Source organism: Schistocerca cancellata, chromosome 8, assembly GCF_023864275.1.
Source record: "Schistocerca cancellata isolate TAMUIC-IGC-003103 chromosome 8, iqSchCanc2.1, whole genome shotgun sequence".
Taxonomy (NCBI): domain Eukaryota; kingdom Metazoa; phylum Arthropoda; class Insecta; order Orthoptera; family Acrididae; genus Schistocerca; species Schistocerca cancellata.
In genome coordinates this window covers 220,087,853-220,104,120 of record NC_064633.1, presented here as the reverse complement: position 1 = coordinate 220,104,120, position 16,268 = coordinate 220,087,853, and the positions used below count along the sequence as shown (strand labels likewise).

Genomic DNA, 16,268 nt, shown 5'->3' with positions numbered 1-16,268 from the left:
AAATTGTCCAAGAAGAAAACTGCTGCATTACTTATTGAACGCCCTCGTAGTTACACTGATGAGCCAAAACATTATGATTAATACCCATAGTGTGACGTTGGATGCCGGCTGGTGCTTTTAGGGGTGACACGGTAACGGATGTATGTAAGCAGAGCGGACACGGACGGGGATATGTCTACCGAAAGAGTGCAAGACTGGTGCACGCACAAGTCTTTCAAAGCACACTGTTAATCTTACATTGTTGAACATGGAGCTCCGCAACAACCATGATTTACGTGTTCACATGCTGACCCAACGACATTGTCAGTTAAGATTTCAGTGGGGATTCGACAGTCGATCAATGGAAACTGGTCGGCTCTTCGGTTGTATCACATTTTTGCTACACTAGGTCGATGGTCGTCTCCACAAATGCCGTCACCTAGGTGAACGGCGGCTCGGAATGTGTAGCGTGAGAGGGACGCAGGCTGGTGGAACCAGTACCAGTATTATGCTATGGGAGACATTCTGCTGCGCTTGCATGGGACCTGTGCTAGTAATGACAACTGTGAACCACCTGCATCCCTTCATGCTTTATGCCTTCCCCGATGGCGATGTCATCTTTCAGCAGCACAATTGTCCGTGTCTTTGAGCCAAAACCGTGTTACAGTGGTTTGAGGAACATTATAGCGAGCTCACGTTGATGTCTAAGCGACCAAATTCACCTGATGTAAATCCTATGAAACTCATTTGGGTCCCTACCGCAAATCAGCGGCCCATCATTTACGCGAATGTCTGTAGACATCTGATGCCCCATACATCCACAAACCTACCAGAAAACTGTCGGATACGCAAAATCAGTGATGTCTTTCGTTCCAAAGACGGATGGATAAGCTATTAAGCAGATGGTCATAATGTTTTGCCTCATCAGTGCATATTTGATTCATGGAAATAGTGGCTTTCCGCAGCGACTGCCAGAATGCTCCATAATGACGAAAAAAGGAAGAAATGCAGATGGACAAATATATTACACTAGAACTGACATGTGATTAAATTTTCACGCAATTTGGGTGCATAGATCATGAGAAATCCGTAACCAGAACAACCACTTCTGGCCGTAATAACGGTCTTGATACGCCTGGGCATTGAGTCGGACAGAACTTGGATGGCGTGTACAGGTACAGCTGCCGGTGCAGCTTCAACACGATACCACAGTCATTGGATCTCGACCAACGCGAGCAGCAATGTCGCGATACGATAAACCGCGATCGTGATAGGCTACAATCCGACTGGCGTATTGTGACGAGCCAGTTGCTCGTCCACCATTGACCAGACGTTTTCAATTGGTGAGAGATCTGGAGAATATGCTGGCCCAGGGCAGCAGTCGAACATTTTCTCTATCCAGAAAGGCCCGTACAGGACCTGCAACATGCGGTCTTGCATTGTCCTGATGAAATGTAGGGTTTCGCAGAGATCGAATTAAGGATGCGACCATCATTATGCTCTAAACAGAACCTGGATTCATCCGAAAAAATGACGTTTTGCCGTTCGTGCACCCAGGTTCGTCGTTGAGTACACCATCGCAGGCGCTCCTGTCTGTGATCCAGCGTCAAGGGTAACCGCATGCACGGTCTCCGAGCTGATAGTCCATGCTGCTGCAAACGTCCCCATCTGTTGACTCAGGGATCGAGACGTGGCTGCCGATCCGTTACAGCCATGCGGATAAGATGCCTGCATCTCGACTGCTAGTGATACGAGGCCGTTGGGATCCAGCACGGCGTTCCGTATTACCCTCCTGAACTCACCGATTCCATATTCTGCTATCAGTCATTGGATCTCGACCAACGCGAGCAGCAATGTCGCGATACGATAAACCGCAATCGCGATAGGCTACAATCCGACCTTTATCAAAGTCGGAAACGTGATGGTACGCATTTCTCTTCCTTACACGAGGCATCACAACAACGTTTCACCAGGAAGCGCCGGTCAACTACTGTTTGTGTATGAGAAATCGGTTGGAAACATTCCTCGTGTCAGCACGTTGTAGGTGTCGCCACCGGTCCCAAACTTGTGTGAATGCTCTGAAAAGCTAATAATTTGCATATCACAGCATCTTCTTCCTGTCGGTTAAATTTCGCGTCTGTAGCACGTCATCTTCGTGGTGTAGCAATTTTAATGGCCAGTAGTGTACAAATTGCATTCGCACATCATGAGAGGACTGATTAAGAAACGATTTCTAACGGAAAAATGTAGAAAGGAGGAAGATCGTTAGTTATTGTGTGCGAGGAGAAGGGCTGGTGGTGTGTTTCCAGTACGTACTGGACTGGTGTGCCGGGCGCCGTCCGCGTCGCAGTTGCGCGGCCGCCGGCTGGTGGAGTTGTGCTGCCACGAGCAGCAGCTGCCGTCGCGGTCGCGGCTGCCCGTCGCGGCCACCGCTAGCGCTGCCGTCGGCCGCTGCACCAGGCGCATGCTGCGCCAGCTCTCCTGCCACGCCGGACTCGCTGTCACCAGTGAACAACTGGCCAGTAAGCAACTCTCGCGACAGCCCAGCCCGGGGTCCCACGTACAGCAAGGCTATCTGCGCTGCAGCCACAAAAAAATCTCTGTTTTAATGTTGTGTTGCGGAGCCTCTCATAATCGCAAGAGACAAACGTGGTGGCCTACTCCTCTCACGAGGGGAGGCCACGACGTTTGGAACGCGGATTTACTGCAAACTTCGTACACACATAGTACTCCATGAGGACAACTAAATGTGAAAGCAGTAGCGCGCACTTCTCAAGAGTTATTGAGAAAATCACAAGATAATATCGGTCGTCGAATATATATGTGTCGCTAGCTACCCTTTATAATAAGGAAACTGAGCGAACGGATGAACGAACAAACTGAACGGGTGTCATCGGACGCCCACACTGAACAACAAAATGGTTCAAATGGCTCTGAGCACTATGGGACTTAATACCTGAGGTCATCAGTACCCTAGAACTTAGAACTACTTAAACGTAACTAACCTACGGGCATCACAAACATCCATGCCCGAGGCAGGATTCGAACCTGCGATCGTAGCAGTCGCGCGGTTCCGGACTGAAGCGCCTAGAACCGCTCGTCCACCGCGGCCGGTCCGCCCTGAACAAATTCCACGAACAATATAGAACAAAATGATTTATTTTTTTTTTTTGGAAAAAAGAAGTGTTTGGCGTTCAAGCCGCTGAATCGCTGGATAGAGTTCCCTTCGTCAGTTTTTTTTTATTTTCAACACAGTCATTTTCTTTATTATTTATATTAAAATTGATATAATGGGGAAAATACGTGTAATCGGATGAACTTTTATTAATTTTACAATGTTATTTGGCAGTCTACTAATTTTTATTATCACAAATAATGTAATATTCATAACTATCGTCTAGTAAAAGGGCCAATCGCATAAAGTGATACTGAAAATGTATGCTTGTTCCTGATTTGAGAAATCCCTTATACCTGGAAGGAGCCCGAAACGACTTGTTACCTCCTAGTTTTGACCGGCACAGACGGCTTTCGAAAGATGTACAATTAATCGTCGCTTTCGACATTACGAGTACAAGTTGCAGGGTGGTATTTTTCGTAAAAACATGGAAAACATAAAGTTAAACGGCACCAGCTGCATTGAATAAATGCTATGTTTCCGCATACGCAAGGTCTTTTGACGTTTTCCGTGGAAAAACAAACCTCGTTAACATTTTCCAAAACTTCTCTTTCAGACGATAGTTTGGAAGCAAACCATGCATAGCGCAGTATTTCCTTAAAAGTCAGCGCTGATAATTGGTTATGCAGTACCGAGTGTATTTTAATAGCGTCTTCCGAGAAGCAATTGTTCTCTTTCGATTAAATACGCGCAGTTTTGAAAACACGGACAAGCACACGTCTTCAGTATCACTTTATGCGTTTGGTCTTATACTAGTCGATAGTTATGAATATTATGTTATTTGTGATAATAAAAACTAGGAGACTGCCAAATAACATTGTAAAGTTAATAGAAGTTCATCCGATTACACGTATTTTCCCCATTATATCAATTGTAATATAAATAATAAAGAAAATGTCTGTGTTGAAAATAAAATTTGTTCAGGGTGGACGTCCGATCACACCCGTTCTGTTTGTTCGTTCATCCATTCGCACAGTTTTTTTTATTAGAAATTGTAGTTAACGCTCTGACGGAGCAGGCTTTTTTTTTTAAGTTGATCTCATTTTGTTCCAAATTGTTCGCTGAATTTGCTCGAGGCGGATGTCCGATGACACCCGTTCGGATTCCTTGTTATCCGTTCACTCAGTTTTTTTATTACAGAGGGTAGCTAACCCTCTGACCGAATACGCTGAGCTACCGTGCCGGCACCATTCCGCTGCCGCCGCTCATGGTTAAAATGGCCACTCACATATATATATCGGATTTCTGACAGTTTGAAGTGTGTTCGATATCCCATAATCCGTACCCCATTCCATCCAAACTAGGAACCATAAAATTCTTTACTTACTGCCGCCAGACGCGGATACTTGTCTCCTTGAAGCCAGTGACAACAGTTTTCAAAATCGGTACTAATTAACGAGTTACTGCGCGGCATGCACAAGGTACCATAAAATACAAGTCATCTAACAGTTTAGTGACTCAAGTCGTCGTAGTTGAAATTCAAAATTAAAAAAAAAGTTTCTTAAAAGAAATGTTTATCAAAAGAATTGTACCACTAAAAATTGGTAACTACTCCAAAAATTTGTCAGCATCGCCTGTTGCAGCATTGTGACGGCTGTATTCGTCACGATAGCGCCTTACACAGAACTTCTGTGGCGGCTTTACCTACTATTGTAGGAGAATAATAAAAAAAGAGCACAGCAAAGTGAACCAATCATTATAATAAAACTTTTTTTAATATACTTCCGTGTAATGTATTTCTATGGGCCACCTTAAAGTAAACCACTACTGTCTGGGGCGCCTCTAGACACCTCTTCGCTCTTCATCGGGGCCCGATTCAAAGCGGACCCTTACAGCACAGCCGTATGTAGATGATATCCTACGCCCCACGGGGATAACTCTATAGACGGCTATTGTTTTCACCCACAGCTGTTTGCGCTTCGTCATCCTAGGCTTACATTTCGGCAAGATAATGCCCGCCCGCACATAGTGGGAGTTTCTACTACTTGTATTCGTGCTTACTAAACTTTACCAACAAGGTCGCCGGATCTTTGCCCAGTTGAAAACGTTTGGACCATTAAGGGCAGGGCCCTCCAAACATCTCACGATCTAACGGGCCAGTTGGACAGAATTTGGCACAGGAGAATATTCCGCAACTCAGTGCCAAGCCGAATAAATGGTTGCATAAGGGCCAGAGCTTTACCAACGCGTTGTTGATTTGCTCAATTTGTAAAGCTCTCTTTTTTTTTTTTTTAATAAGCCATCCAGTTTTTTTCTGAAATTATTAACATTTGTTTGTCTGTAGATGTGCATCACATCCACCGACTTCCGTCCTATTCGGGTAATTCCTTCGTTGTTTTTTTTCCGTAGAGTCAATGTATCTGCTGCACGACAGGTAGTTTACCGAGCGAGGTGGCGCAGTGGTTAGCACACTGGTCTTGCATTGGGGAGGGTGACTGTTCAAACCCGCGTCTGGACATTCTGATTTACGATTTCCCTCAGTCGCTCTAGGCAAATGTCGGGATGGTTCCTATGAAAGGGCACAGACGACTTCTTTCTCCATCCTTCCCTAATCCGATGGGACCGATGACCTCGCTGTTTGGTCCCCTCACCCAAATAAACCAACCAAAGACACGTAATTCAAGAGATATGGCGTCATAAACACTGAGATGCGTGAAAAATGGCGCATCATATATGAAGCTTTAACACATTTATTCTTCACTACGAAGACTCTCATACAGTCGAATCAACTTGAGGAAATTTGTGACGCATGGCAGCGCTTTTGACAGCTTTCAACTGCGAAGTGCAAACAGTTGTAGGCGAAAACAGTACTGTCTATATAGCTATGAAGAGGCGTTGTCATAGAGATATTTTCAAAAATGCGAAGCAGTTACGCCCAGAGTACAGAAACTGTCCGGAATCATCTCACACTGAGTCTACTGTAGGATCACATACAAGGTTTCGATTCTAGTAGAAAATTGGCAAAATGAATACCCGGGCAATTCTGAGCTAGTTTTTACAATAAATCGCATCATGATGCACAGCTCTTTTGTAGCGTCTGCCGCTGGAATAGGTTGAGCATATCCATGACGTTTTCGTGGTTTCTAAATGACACTGTAACGAAACGTGCTGCTCTACTTTGAATCGTGTATATTTCCTCTATCAGTCATATCTGGCACTGATCCCGTACTACCGAGCAGTATTAATGTATTGGTCGAACTATTGTTTTGTAAGCTATGTCCTTTGTTGATGCACAGCACCTCCTGGCGATTCTGCCAATGTGTATGTCTGTCATCTGCCTTACTCGCGATTAATTTTAAGTGCTCGTTCCACTTGAAATCGCTCCGTAAGCATGCTCCAATGTATTTTATGGAAGGAAATTCATCCAGTGATTGTTCTGCGATTTTGTAATCCTACAGTAAAAAAGTGTGTTTCTGATCTTGTATTCAGAATACATTTATTTATAATGATGATCTATTGCCACTCCATACCAAGCGTAGATTCTCTGCAGGTATTTCTGCGTTTCGCAACAATTTTCTAGCGGCGCGACTTCTCTGTAAACACCATCATCATCCGTGAAAAGCCTCATGGTATGTTCGACGTTATCTACTCTGTCATCTGTATGTAATATGAGAAGTAATTGTTCTTTAACCCTTTTGTGGGCAAAATTATTGAGCAGTTTTTTTTTAATAAATGGAGAGCAGACATTAACAGATAGGTATATTCATCATACAGAATATCAACTCTGAAAGTGAGGCCACACAACAAGTTGGGAAGTATTCTTCCCACTGCCCTTCCTTGGAGTTAAATGACAAAAAGTTTTTCAATATATGTCATTTATTTGATAAATTTACTTCTCTCATTACAATGATTGTTCACAATTACTTGCCATGAAAATTTCTGAAACATGGGTCTATGCAAAGTGGTATTTGACAATATGTACAAACACAGCGAGTGCTCTTTTCCGCAGCTTTGGTACTACAATGACGGCACGTCCAGTAGGTTTCTCCTAAAATGGGTTGATGCTCCCCTACAGCCACATGACAAAAATCTTCAAGTACTTTACCCCTTTTTGCCAGAAAGACAGGTTTTTGTCCACGCCTTTTTTGGGATGAGAAGCCAGCGATCAATTGTCTGGCTAGATGGATCCTGTACGTGAGCTGATCACGCTGCCCAATTTTTTCACTGCAGCAACGTCCACCAGGAAATAAAATATTCTGTGCCACCATTTTACACAACGTCTGCCAATAGCATACCTTTCTCGTAATTGATCCAACTTATCGACACCACCCATTATTTTGTTGTATTCTGCCACAACTTAAGGACAAGAAATCTGTGTACTACTTCCATCGTTGTTTTTCATTTTCACTGTGGCTGTTTCTCATGGGTCATGAATTGATGACAGGGAAGAGACTGGACGGTTATCCATCCATTTTACTGTAGAAATGACTCCTTTTGTTTCAAACTGGAATTCTCCTCGTTCCAATGTTACGTTTTCCTTCATAAATTTGGGTAAATCAAAAGTATTTACCTTACTCTATAGCTTTGAGGAAAAAATCACAAAATGTCTCGCAAACAGCAGTGTTTTTTAATAAAAATAAAGAGCAACACTCAGCTATACAATGCCTCTGCGCGAAGGTACAGCAAAAACGGCGGGAACTTCCGATTGGAAGTAGTACCCTATACTGTTCACTAGGTAGTCGACGCCCACCGTACAGAGGTGGGAAGTGTGAATCCCACGGGACTAGGAGCGAGTATATTGTAGTGGGAAGCATGTTTCCCACGGCTCACGAAAGGGTTAACACTCCCCTGGGGCAGGTCCGAAGTTACCTTTACGTTTGAACACTTCTCTCCGTTTAGAACGACTATCTGTGTTCAGTTTGGTAGAAACTCCAATCACACAGTTGGTCGGACATTCCATACGCTCCTGTTTTGTTTAAGCGGAAGTCTATCGAATGCCTTCCGGAAGTAAAAGAACACTGCATCTACGAGGGTTGAATGAAAAGTAATGTCTCCACCTTTGTTAATTGGGTTTGGATGGGAATTTAATAACTCAAACTCAGCAATAATTCTTAGAATGTGACCTTTAATTACCAATATTCACTTTTCCACATATCACAGCTAATTGGATACATTTCTGCCAGCGATGAACAAGTTTTTTGAAGCCGTCACGGAAGAAGTCGACGCTCTCTGTTTCCGCAACTACAGTCTCACAGTTCTCTCAACGTCTTCATGTCCCCGCAGCTCGTCTTCCATTATAGGGAACAGATGGAAGTCAGACGGTGCCAAACCTGGAATGTATGGAGGGTGCCGTACGGTGGTGCCACGTGAAGTGTGTGGTTTAGCATTGTCATGCTGCAGGAAAACATTTCCCTTTTTCTCTCGGACCCTTGTTAGTCGTCGTTTCGGAGTTCGCAGCGTTGTCGTGTAACGCTCTGAACTTGTTGTTGTTCCACGATCAAGGAAATCAACATGGATAACACCATCTGCGTCCCAGAACACTGTGGCCATGATTTTTCCAGCTGAGGGCTGCGTCTTGATTTTCTTTTTCTGGGACGAGTCTTTGTGTCGTATTCCATAGACTGACGTTTCGTCTCGTGTCACAATTGAATGGTGAAAGGCGTCATCTTCATTCTCGTAACGCGAGAAGAGTCCCTGTCAAATTTAAAGTCTGTGCGCTTTCATTTCAGGAGTCAGAATCAGGGGTACAGATCTTCCGAAAGCTAAGGAAAGCAATAATGTGACCCACACGCGTGAAATGCCGATTGTGCTTGCAATTTCTCTCTGGGTGATACGACGCTAGTCCTGAATCAGTCTGTCAACATTTTGCTTGTGAAACTAGGTGGGTGCTGTCACAGGACGTCCAACTCTTGTTTGTCACGCAGGTCAGATGTTCCCGCCTCAATATCTTTAAACATACTCGCCCAACGATGCATAGAACTCACAGCAACACAATTGCCATAAACTACTTTCATTCTCTGATGAATCCCCTTTGAGGTGACACCTTCTGCTGTCAAGAATTCAATGACTGCATGTTGCTTAAATCGTATCTACCGATCGTCTGCGCAGGGTTCTATAATTTTACACTGTGACAACACAACCGTTCAGTGCTAAAGCTCCCCTCCAACTGGAGCTGTAGAGAAGAGGCTACAGAACAAGCCAGTACCTGCCGCATACCAATGCTGCCAACTGTTGAAGAGTTACGAAGGTGGAGGCATTACTTTTCAGTCAACCCTCGTACCTTGGCGTTTGTATGTACTGCCTTCCGGGTCTCGTGTTCGAAGAGTGCGAGCAGGATTTCATAAGATCGTTGTTTTCGGAACACATGTTAGTTCCTTCTGTCTCCAGAAATGTCCTAATACTCCATCATAAAAAATATTCCAAAATTCAACAAACTGTCAGATGTAGAAAGTTTTATACGTCTGTTCGACAGACCTTCGTGAAAATGGGAATGACCTGCACTTCCTTGCCAATTGTTAGGAAGGCTTCGCTCCTCTAGAGACCTACGGTACGCTGCTGCTAGAAGAGGGCCAAGTTTATTGCGGATGCTCTATGTAGAATCGAATTGGTATCCCATCAAGTCCAGTTGCCATCCTCTGTTGAGCTATTTAAGTTGCTTTTCCATCAAATGGTTCAAAGGGCTCTGAGCACTATGGGACTTAACTTCTGAGGTCATCAGTCCCCTAGAACTTAGAACTACTTAAACCTAACTAACCTAAGGACATCACACACATCCATGCCCGAGGCAGGATTCGAACCTGCGACCGTAGCGGCCGCGCGGTTCCAGACTGTAGCGCCTTTAACCGCTTGGCCACCACGGCCGGCTGCTTTTCCATCCTTGGCCACTTATTTCGATACGTGATTTTGTCATTCAGCAACGATTTAAAGAAGGAACTACAGTGCGTTTTTCCTTTGTGAAACAGTTTTGGGGAAAGACGTTTAGCATTTCGGTCTTTTCTGTTTCGCCCTCAGTTTCAGTGCCAGTATGAACACAAGATTGTATGGACAGATTGCATCGATCTGTTTAGTGATTTAACGTAAGGCCAAAGTTTCTTAGGATTAGATCACTGGGTACGGAGGGAGTGTGGACAGAAAAAATAAATACTGTTTGTTACAGAAACTGAAGACTTTTGTAAAAATGGTTCAAATGGCTCTGAGCACTATGGGACTTAACTTCTGAGGTCATCAGTCCCCTAGAACTTAGAACTACTTAAACCTAACTAACGTAAGGACATCACACACATTCATTCCCGAGGCAGGATTCGAACGTGCGACCGTAGCGGTCGTGCGGTTCCAGACTGTAGCGCCTAGAACCGCTCGGCCACTCCGGCCGGCTGCTTTTGTAAGTTTACATAATTGGCTGACTAGAACGAGTGTCAGATTTGCTCGTCAGCGGTAGTGTTTTGAGGGTTAATTTATCTGTGGATACGCTGGTGGCATTTTCTAATGAAACGCACGATGATAATGAAGAAACCTGATGCAACACCGTCTGATTGCGCGAATGAACACTTGTTTGCGAAAATATGCAGAGGTATTGAAATGTAAAATTATAACGTATTGGTAGGGGAGAACATTGAACGGTGTGTTAATGTAGCAGTTCTGCATAATCAAACATTACGGCTTTGGAACATAGAATAAAATATGTTTTCGGAGATTGCATCAACACGTTCGTTCCACAATTTCATGACCCATTTTGCATCTCTGTCTTATTGAGCAGCGCTGTTTAGCGTTGTGTTACTTCATTTTCTTATAGACATATTTTTGCGCTTTTTTAAGAACAATGATGCAGGTTTGCGAGCAAGGAATGTACCAAACTTTTTGTCGCACATCGATTCCTTCCCTACAGTTTTTTTTTTCTTTCCGTTTTCCCCATCCCTAACATCGTTTCTCACTTTCGGTTGTGCACGAAAATCCGGCGGATGAGTTACCCCAACCACACAAATATTTCTTAATTAAGATTCGTATGAAGCATATAAGCGACATCCTACCAAAGCAGCTTCAGCTTTGTACTCCTTTTGCAAACGTCATTCATTTTTTATTCATGTTTTTGCAGGTAATGTATTGATAGTACTTCCTACTGTCCGATGCAAAAGGCACATCGCAGATGATGGTCTAAATGACATAGATACTGAATGAAATAATTTCGCCAAGGCTGCCAGAGAACGTGCCTCAGGCGGATCAACGCCCCTTGTTGCGCAAGAGTCACGTGGACCACAACGTGACATCTCGACCAGCGAAGCGGGAATACAGACGAGGAAAACAAGCCGCGCCGATAGCTGAAGCGTAACCGAAAATGTTTTGAAAACATTGCGGAGGGGTAAAATCAATTATTTGAACGTGAGATTAAGCCCAAAACATTCCGTGGTCGAAGGGATATTGTTCTGCTATCACTGTTTTATCCAGACAGTTTTCGGTGAAGAATGCAAGTTGCTATGGAATAGGTATGAAAATTTCAGTTTTCGATTATTGAAATAAAAACGTATTTTTCAGGCAAGATAACAAATTTTCACAAGATCATGACCATAATTTTTTCAGTTTGCACTATTTTGCACTTGGGACTGGCAGCAACTTTTAGGTGCTTTTGGTGTGACCATGAACTACCACGACTGTAATTTCGCTCAGTATTTCCGTCACATTCTATACAGGATTTCCATAATTGTTGTTAGTAATTTGAATAGATATCGGGTTTGCTCCTCAGGTGTTCAGTGTTGAGCACTGATGGAGACGTGACTTACTAGCGGGTAGGTAATTCCTAAACAATTGACGATATCCCAGTGGCCGAAAACGGTCCTGACTAAAAATATTTTAATGAGACTGGAGCTGTTATTTACTCAAATTACGAATGTGGTTTGATAAGTCTGGTAAGAAAGCAAAAAAAAAGTTTTGTTTCGTAAACAACTCGTCCTACCTCTCGACATTGTCTCTTTGAGGGATATAAACTTGGCCCAGCAATTATCCAGCTTCTTTCATCCCGTCGAAAATATGGGATCTGTCAAACTCTGCAAAATACTCGTTGACTGCAACTATCACGTCCTCATTTGATGAAAATTTCTTCTCTGCAACACAAAGTTTCAAGTTACGGGTTTCACTTGGGATTGAGTCTATTGCACAGGTTACCGTGGATGAGGAAGCATTCTAAAGCCCAGTTGACTCAGTTCGCCATTGTTATCGCTAATATATGTAACGTTATGCGTACGTATATGAGCTAATCCGCCGCCCAGAATTGCTATGAGGTACACCGTATTTGTTGTACGGCTGAACGCTAGCGGCTCTGCGGCTCAGGGCGGGCCAGATGCAAGGGGGTCAGCAGAGGACGGGATGTGGGGTAATCGCAGTATTGGGAATTTTGGCGACGGACGGTCACTTAGGAAGACAGACAATGTTGCAGGAAATAGCAGTGTGTTAGGCAGTCGCAAAGAAGGCTAAAGTACAGAGCTCTGTTAACTTCGACGACAGATCATAGTTGCATATTAAGGCAAATCTGAATACATCGGCGATCTCAGGTAAATGAGATACGTCCTGTGACACAACAATATTCCAATACATTTGGAACTACGGTAGTTAATATTTCACAGTGAATAAACATTTATACAATGAACATCTGAATTAACAACTTTTAATCGTGTCATGCGATTTCAGCAGAAGATTTCTCAGGCGATGGCTTTCACTATAGCCATCTTCTCCGAAAACCATGTATATGTATCTGTTTCATTTCTTGATTAATTACGTGTTTTATACCTTTTTATTAGGCAAATGTTTGTCAGAACATTGAATTCTCCACATTTACATAGCAAATATACTCGGCATCAATACCTCATATTGCCATAATTTTGTAGTTGTTTCATAAACAGTTTACTATTTTGCCAGTAACTTTATTTAAATGTTGATTGCTCAAGTGCTATTAAACAACTATACTAATTTAAAAATGGTCGTCACATGTGTTAGTATTGAAAAGAAAATCAAAAGACCCCTCTGTGTTGAAGGCATAAGTAATTGTTTAAATCCCCCCAGGGGGTCCACAACTCTTTTGTGGATACGTGCGTGGCGAGCACGGGGCCCCGAGCCATTGCAGCCTTCTTTCTCTCCCGGGCTGCATTTCCTTTTCCCCGTCCGCCGCTCGTGGTCTCGCGGTAGCGTTCTCGCTTCCCGAGCACGGGGTCCCGGGTTCGATTCCCGGCGGGGTCAGGGATTTTCACCTGCCTCGAGATGACTGGGTGTTTGTGTTGTCCTCATCATTTCATCATCATCCAGGAAAGTGGCGAAATTGGACTGAGCAAAGATTGGGTAATTGTACGGGCGCTGATAACCACGCAGTTGAGCGCCCCACAAACCAAACATCATCATCATCTTTCCTTTCCCTTCCCCTCCTTTCCCCTCCATACCCCTTTCCCCTCGCCCTCTCCTCTCCCTCTATTGGTGTCCTTGCTTATGTTGGCCCCCGCTATCCTCCTGGTTCTGTTGGTTTTACACTCCGGCTTTGTTGCGTAATCATCTCCTCCTTTTGGCATTCCTTGGTCCCCCTCTGGGGTTTGACCTCCATTCCAAAATTTCTTTTCCGTAGTGTGAGCCATTTGGGGAAGAGCACCTTACCTAGTGTCTCCGACGTGCGCCCTCCTAGTACATTCCACCTTTTCTTTTACGTCGTTGTCTGATGCTAGGGTGCATAGCCAGCACGGTAGCCAGCCCGTGTGGTGGGGTCGCTATGTACCCTTTTGGTTGAGCCCCCTGAACACACAGGGATCACACTTCTGATACCTGAGCTGTGACCTCCTCATGCATGCCTTGGAGTGGTTGCTCGTCATCCTGGAGCATCAGAACTCCCGGCAATGGCCGCCGTGCCAGACGGCCCTTGCTGTGGCTGGGTGGCGCCCGTGAGGAGAGCCCCTGATCGGAGTGGGTGGTATCAGGGCGGACGCTATGCAGATGAAACGCATACGGGTCCAAAACTCTGGCCGCTCTTCTGCGACCGTCTCTCTGCGTGGTACTGATTCCTCAAGTGCTGCTTCTCTTGCCCCTTCGGCCTTCCCTTCCGTGGCTACCCCCTGGGAGGAGGGTCAGGCCCGTCGTCTAGGGGCAAAACCTTTCCCCCGTTATCTAGTCTGCACCAGGACTGATGGAGATACTTTCACCAGTGTCAAACCTTTATTCTTTGTGGAACACATTGAAGACAAGTTCGGCGAAGCGGACTCCCTGAGCAAGATGCGGTCGGGTTCGTTGCTGATAAAAACTGCTTCGGCTGCCCAATCTGCGGCCCTTCGTGCCTGTACCCATCTTGGCAAAATTCCCGTGTCCATTACCCCTCACCAGTCTCTAAATATGGTACAAGGTGTGATTTTTCACAGAGACCTCATCCTTCAAACTGATGAGGAACTTCAGGACAATCTCGGACGGCGGGGTGTTCACTTTGTTCGGCGTGTTCAGAAGGGTCCTAAAGATAATCGTATTGATACTGGTGCCTTTATCCTGGCCTTTGAAGGGGATACCCTTCCTGAGAAAGTTAAGATTATGGTCTATCGTTGTGATGAGAAGCCGTACATCCCACCTCCTATGCGGTGTTTTAAGTGCTTGCGTTTTGGCCACATGTCTTCGCGCTGTTCCCAGGACCCTCTCTGTGGTGACTGTGGACGGCCACTCCATGAGGGGAGTCCCTGTGTTCCCCCTCCTGTATCTGTAAATTGTCATGGTAGTCATTCTCCACGTTCAGCAGATTGCCCAGTCTATAAGAAAGAAAAAAAGATACAGGAGTATAAGTCCCTTGATCGTTTAAGCTACACAGAGGCCCGTAAGAAATATGCACGATTGCACCCTGTGTCCATGACATCTAGTTACGCCTTGGTTACATCTTCATCCCTTCCTCCCCCTTCCTTACCCCCATCCCGGACCCCTCTCCTTCCCCCCTCCCCTGCGGCTCCCACACCTTCTCCTCTGGGCGCTGCTCCCCCTCCCCAGCCGGAGAAGTGTCCCACTCCTTCGGCGTCTGCCGGTCAATGGCGCCTCTCCCGGGATGCCCCTTCCCGGCACCTTCCAGGTCAAAGGTCTGCTGCAGCGCGGCGACCGCGAGAGCCGCGGTCTATCGGCCCCCAGGTCGCCCGGTCTCTTTCTGTTCCTGATCTTGCTGCAGCTGGCTCCATTATGCCACACAGCCCTCCTCGATCTCAGCCTGAAAAGAAGAAGAAACATAAGTCCCGGGACAAAGAGCCTCTGGTGTCACCGGAGGTCCCTTCCCCCCGACTTCACAACCGGATTCTGACCTGTCGTTTATGGATGTCGCCCCCTCCTTGTCGGGGACGGGTGAGGACCCGGCGGTATGACTGGATTTAGCGTGTTCAGCCCTCATTTAAACCATCGTTCTGTGGTTCTCCAATGGAATTGTAATGGCTATTATCGTCACCTTCCGGAATTGAAATCCCTTCTTTCGTCCTACTCAGCAGCTTGTGTGGTTCTCCAGGAATCTCATTTTACTGATGCTCACTCACCGACCCTCCGTGGGTTCCGTGTTTTCTGTCGAAATTGGGTCGGACCCTTGCAGGCTTCTGGTGGCGTTTGTACGTTGGTCCGTACAGACATTGCTAGCACGTGGATTCCTCTCCAAACTACATTGGAAGCGGTTGCTGTTAGGGTCCACTTAGACTCTGCAGTCACAGTATGCAATCTTTATCTCCCTCCTGACAGGACTCTTACACCTGCTGCCTTAACCACCCTTCTTCAGCAACTTCCTCCTCCCTTCCTCCTCCTTGGGGATTTTAATGCTCATCATCCTTTGTGGGGCAGTGCCTTTCCATCTAGACGAGGTCTTCTTATAGACCAATTTATTGCAGACCACGACCTGTGCCTTCTTAATGATGGCTCCCCTACTCATTTCAGTGCTGGTCATGGTACCTTTTCTGCCATTGATCTTTCTCTTTCTTCTCCCTCTCTCCTCCCTTCATTACACTGGTCGCCACACGACGACCTTTGTGATAGTGACCATTTCCCGTTGATTATCACGCTCCCTTCCCGCTCCCCGATGGACAGGTTACCTCGTTGGTCTTTTCACCGCGCCGATTGGCCTCTATACACTGCACAGGTCGAGTTTTCTCCCTCTTTGTCGGGTTGTATTGATGACGTCCTACGTGACGTGTCTGACGCGATTGTT

General features: G+C 45.4%; 1 protein-coding gene across 1 annotated transcript in view; it reads left to right on the top strand.

Annotated features, from left to right (window-relative positions):
• LOC126095472 (ATP-dependent Clp protease ATP-binding subunit clpX-like, mitochondrial) overlaps positions 1 to 16,268 on the top strand; it is a 73,804-nt gene that overhangs the window by 9,084 nt on the left and 48,452 nt on the right. The window contains exon 2 of the mRNA XM_049910261.1: positions 2,289 to 2,501. Within this exon, the coding sequence (XP_049766218.1) occupies positions 2,289 to 2,501 (213 nt within the window). The remainder of the gene's footprint in view (positions 1 to 2,288; positions 2,502 to 16,268) is intronic.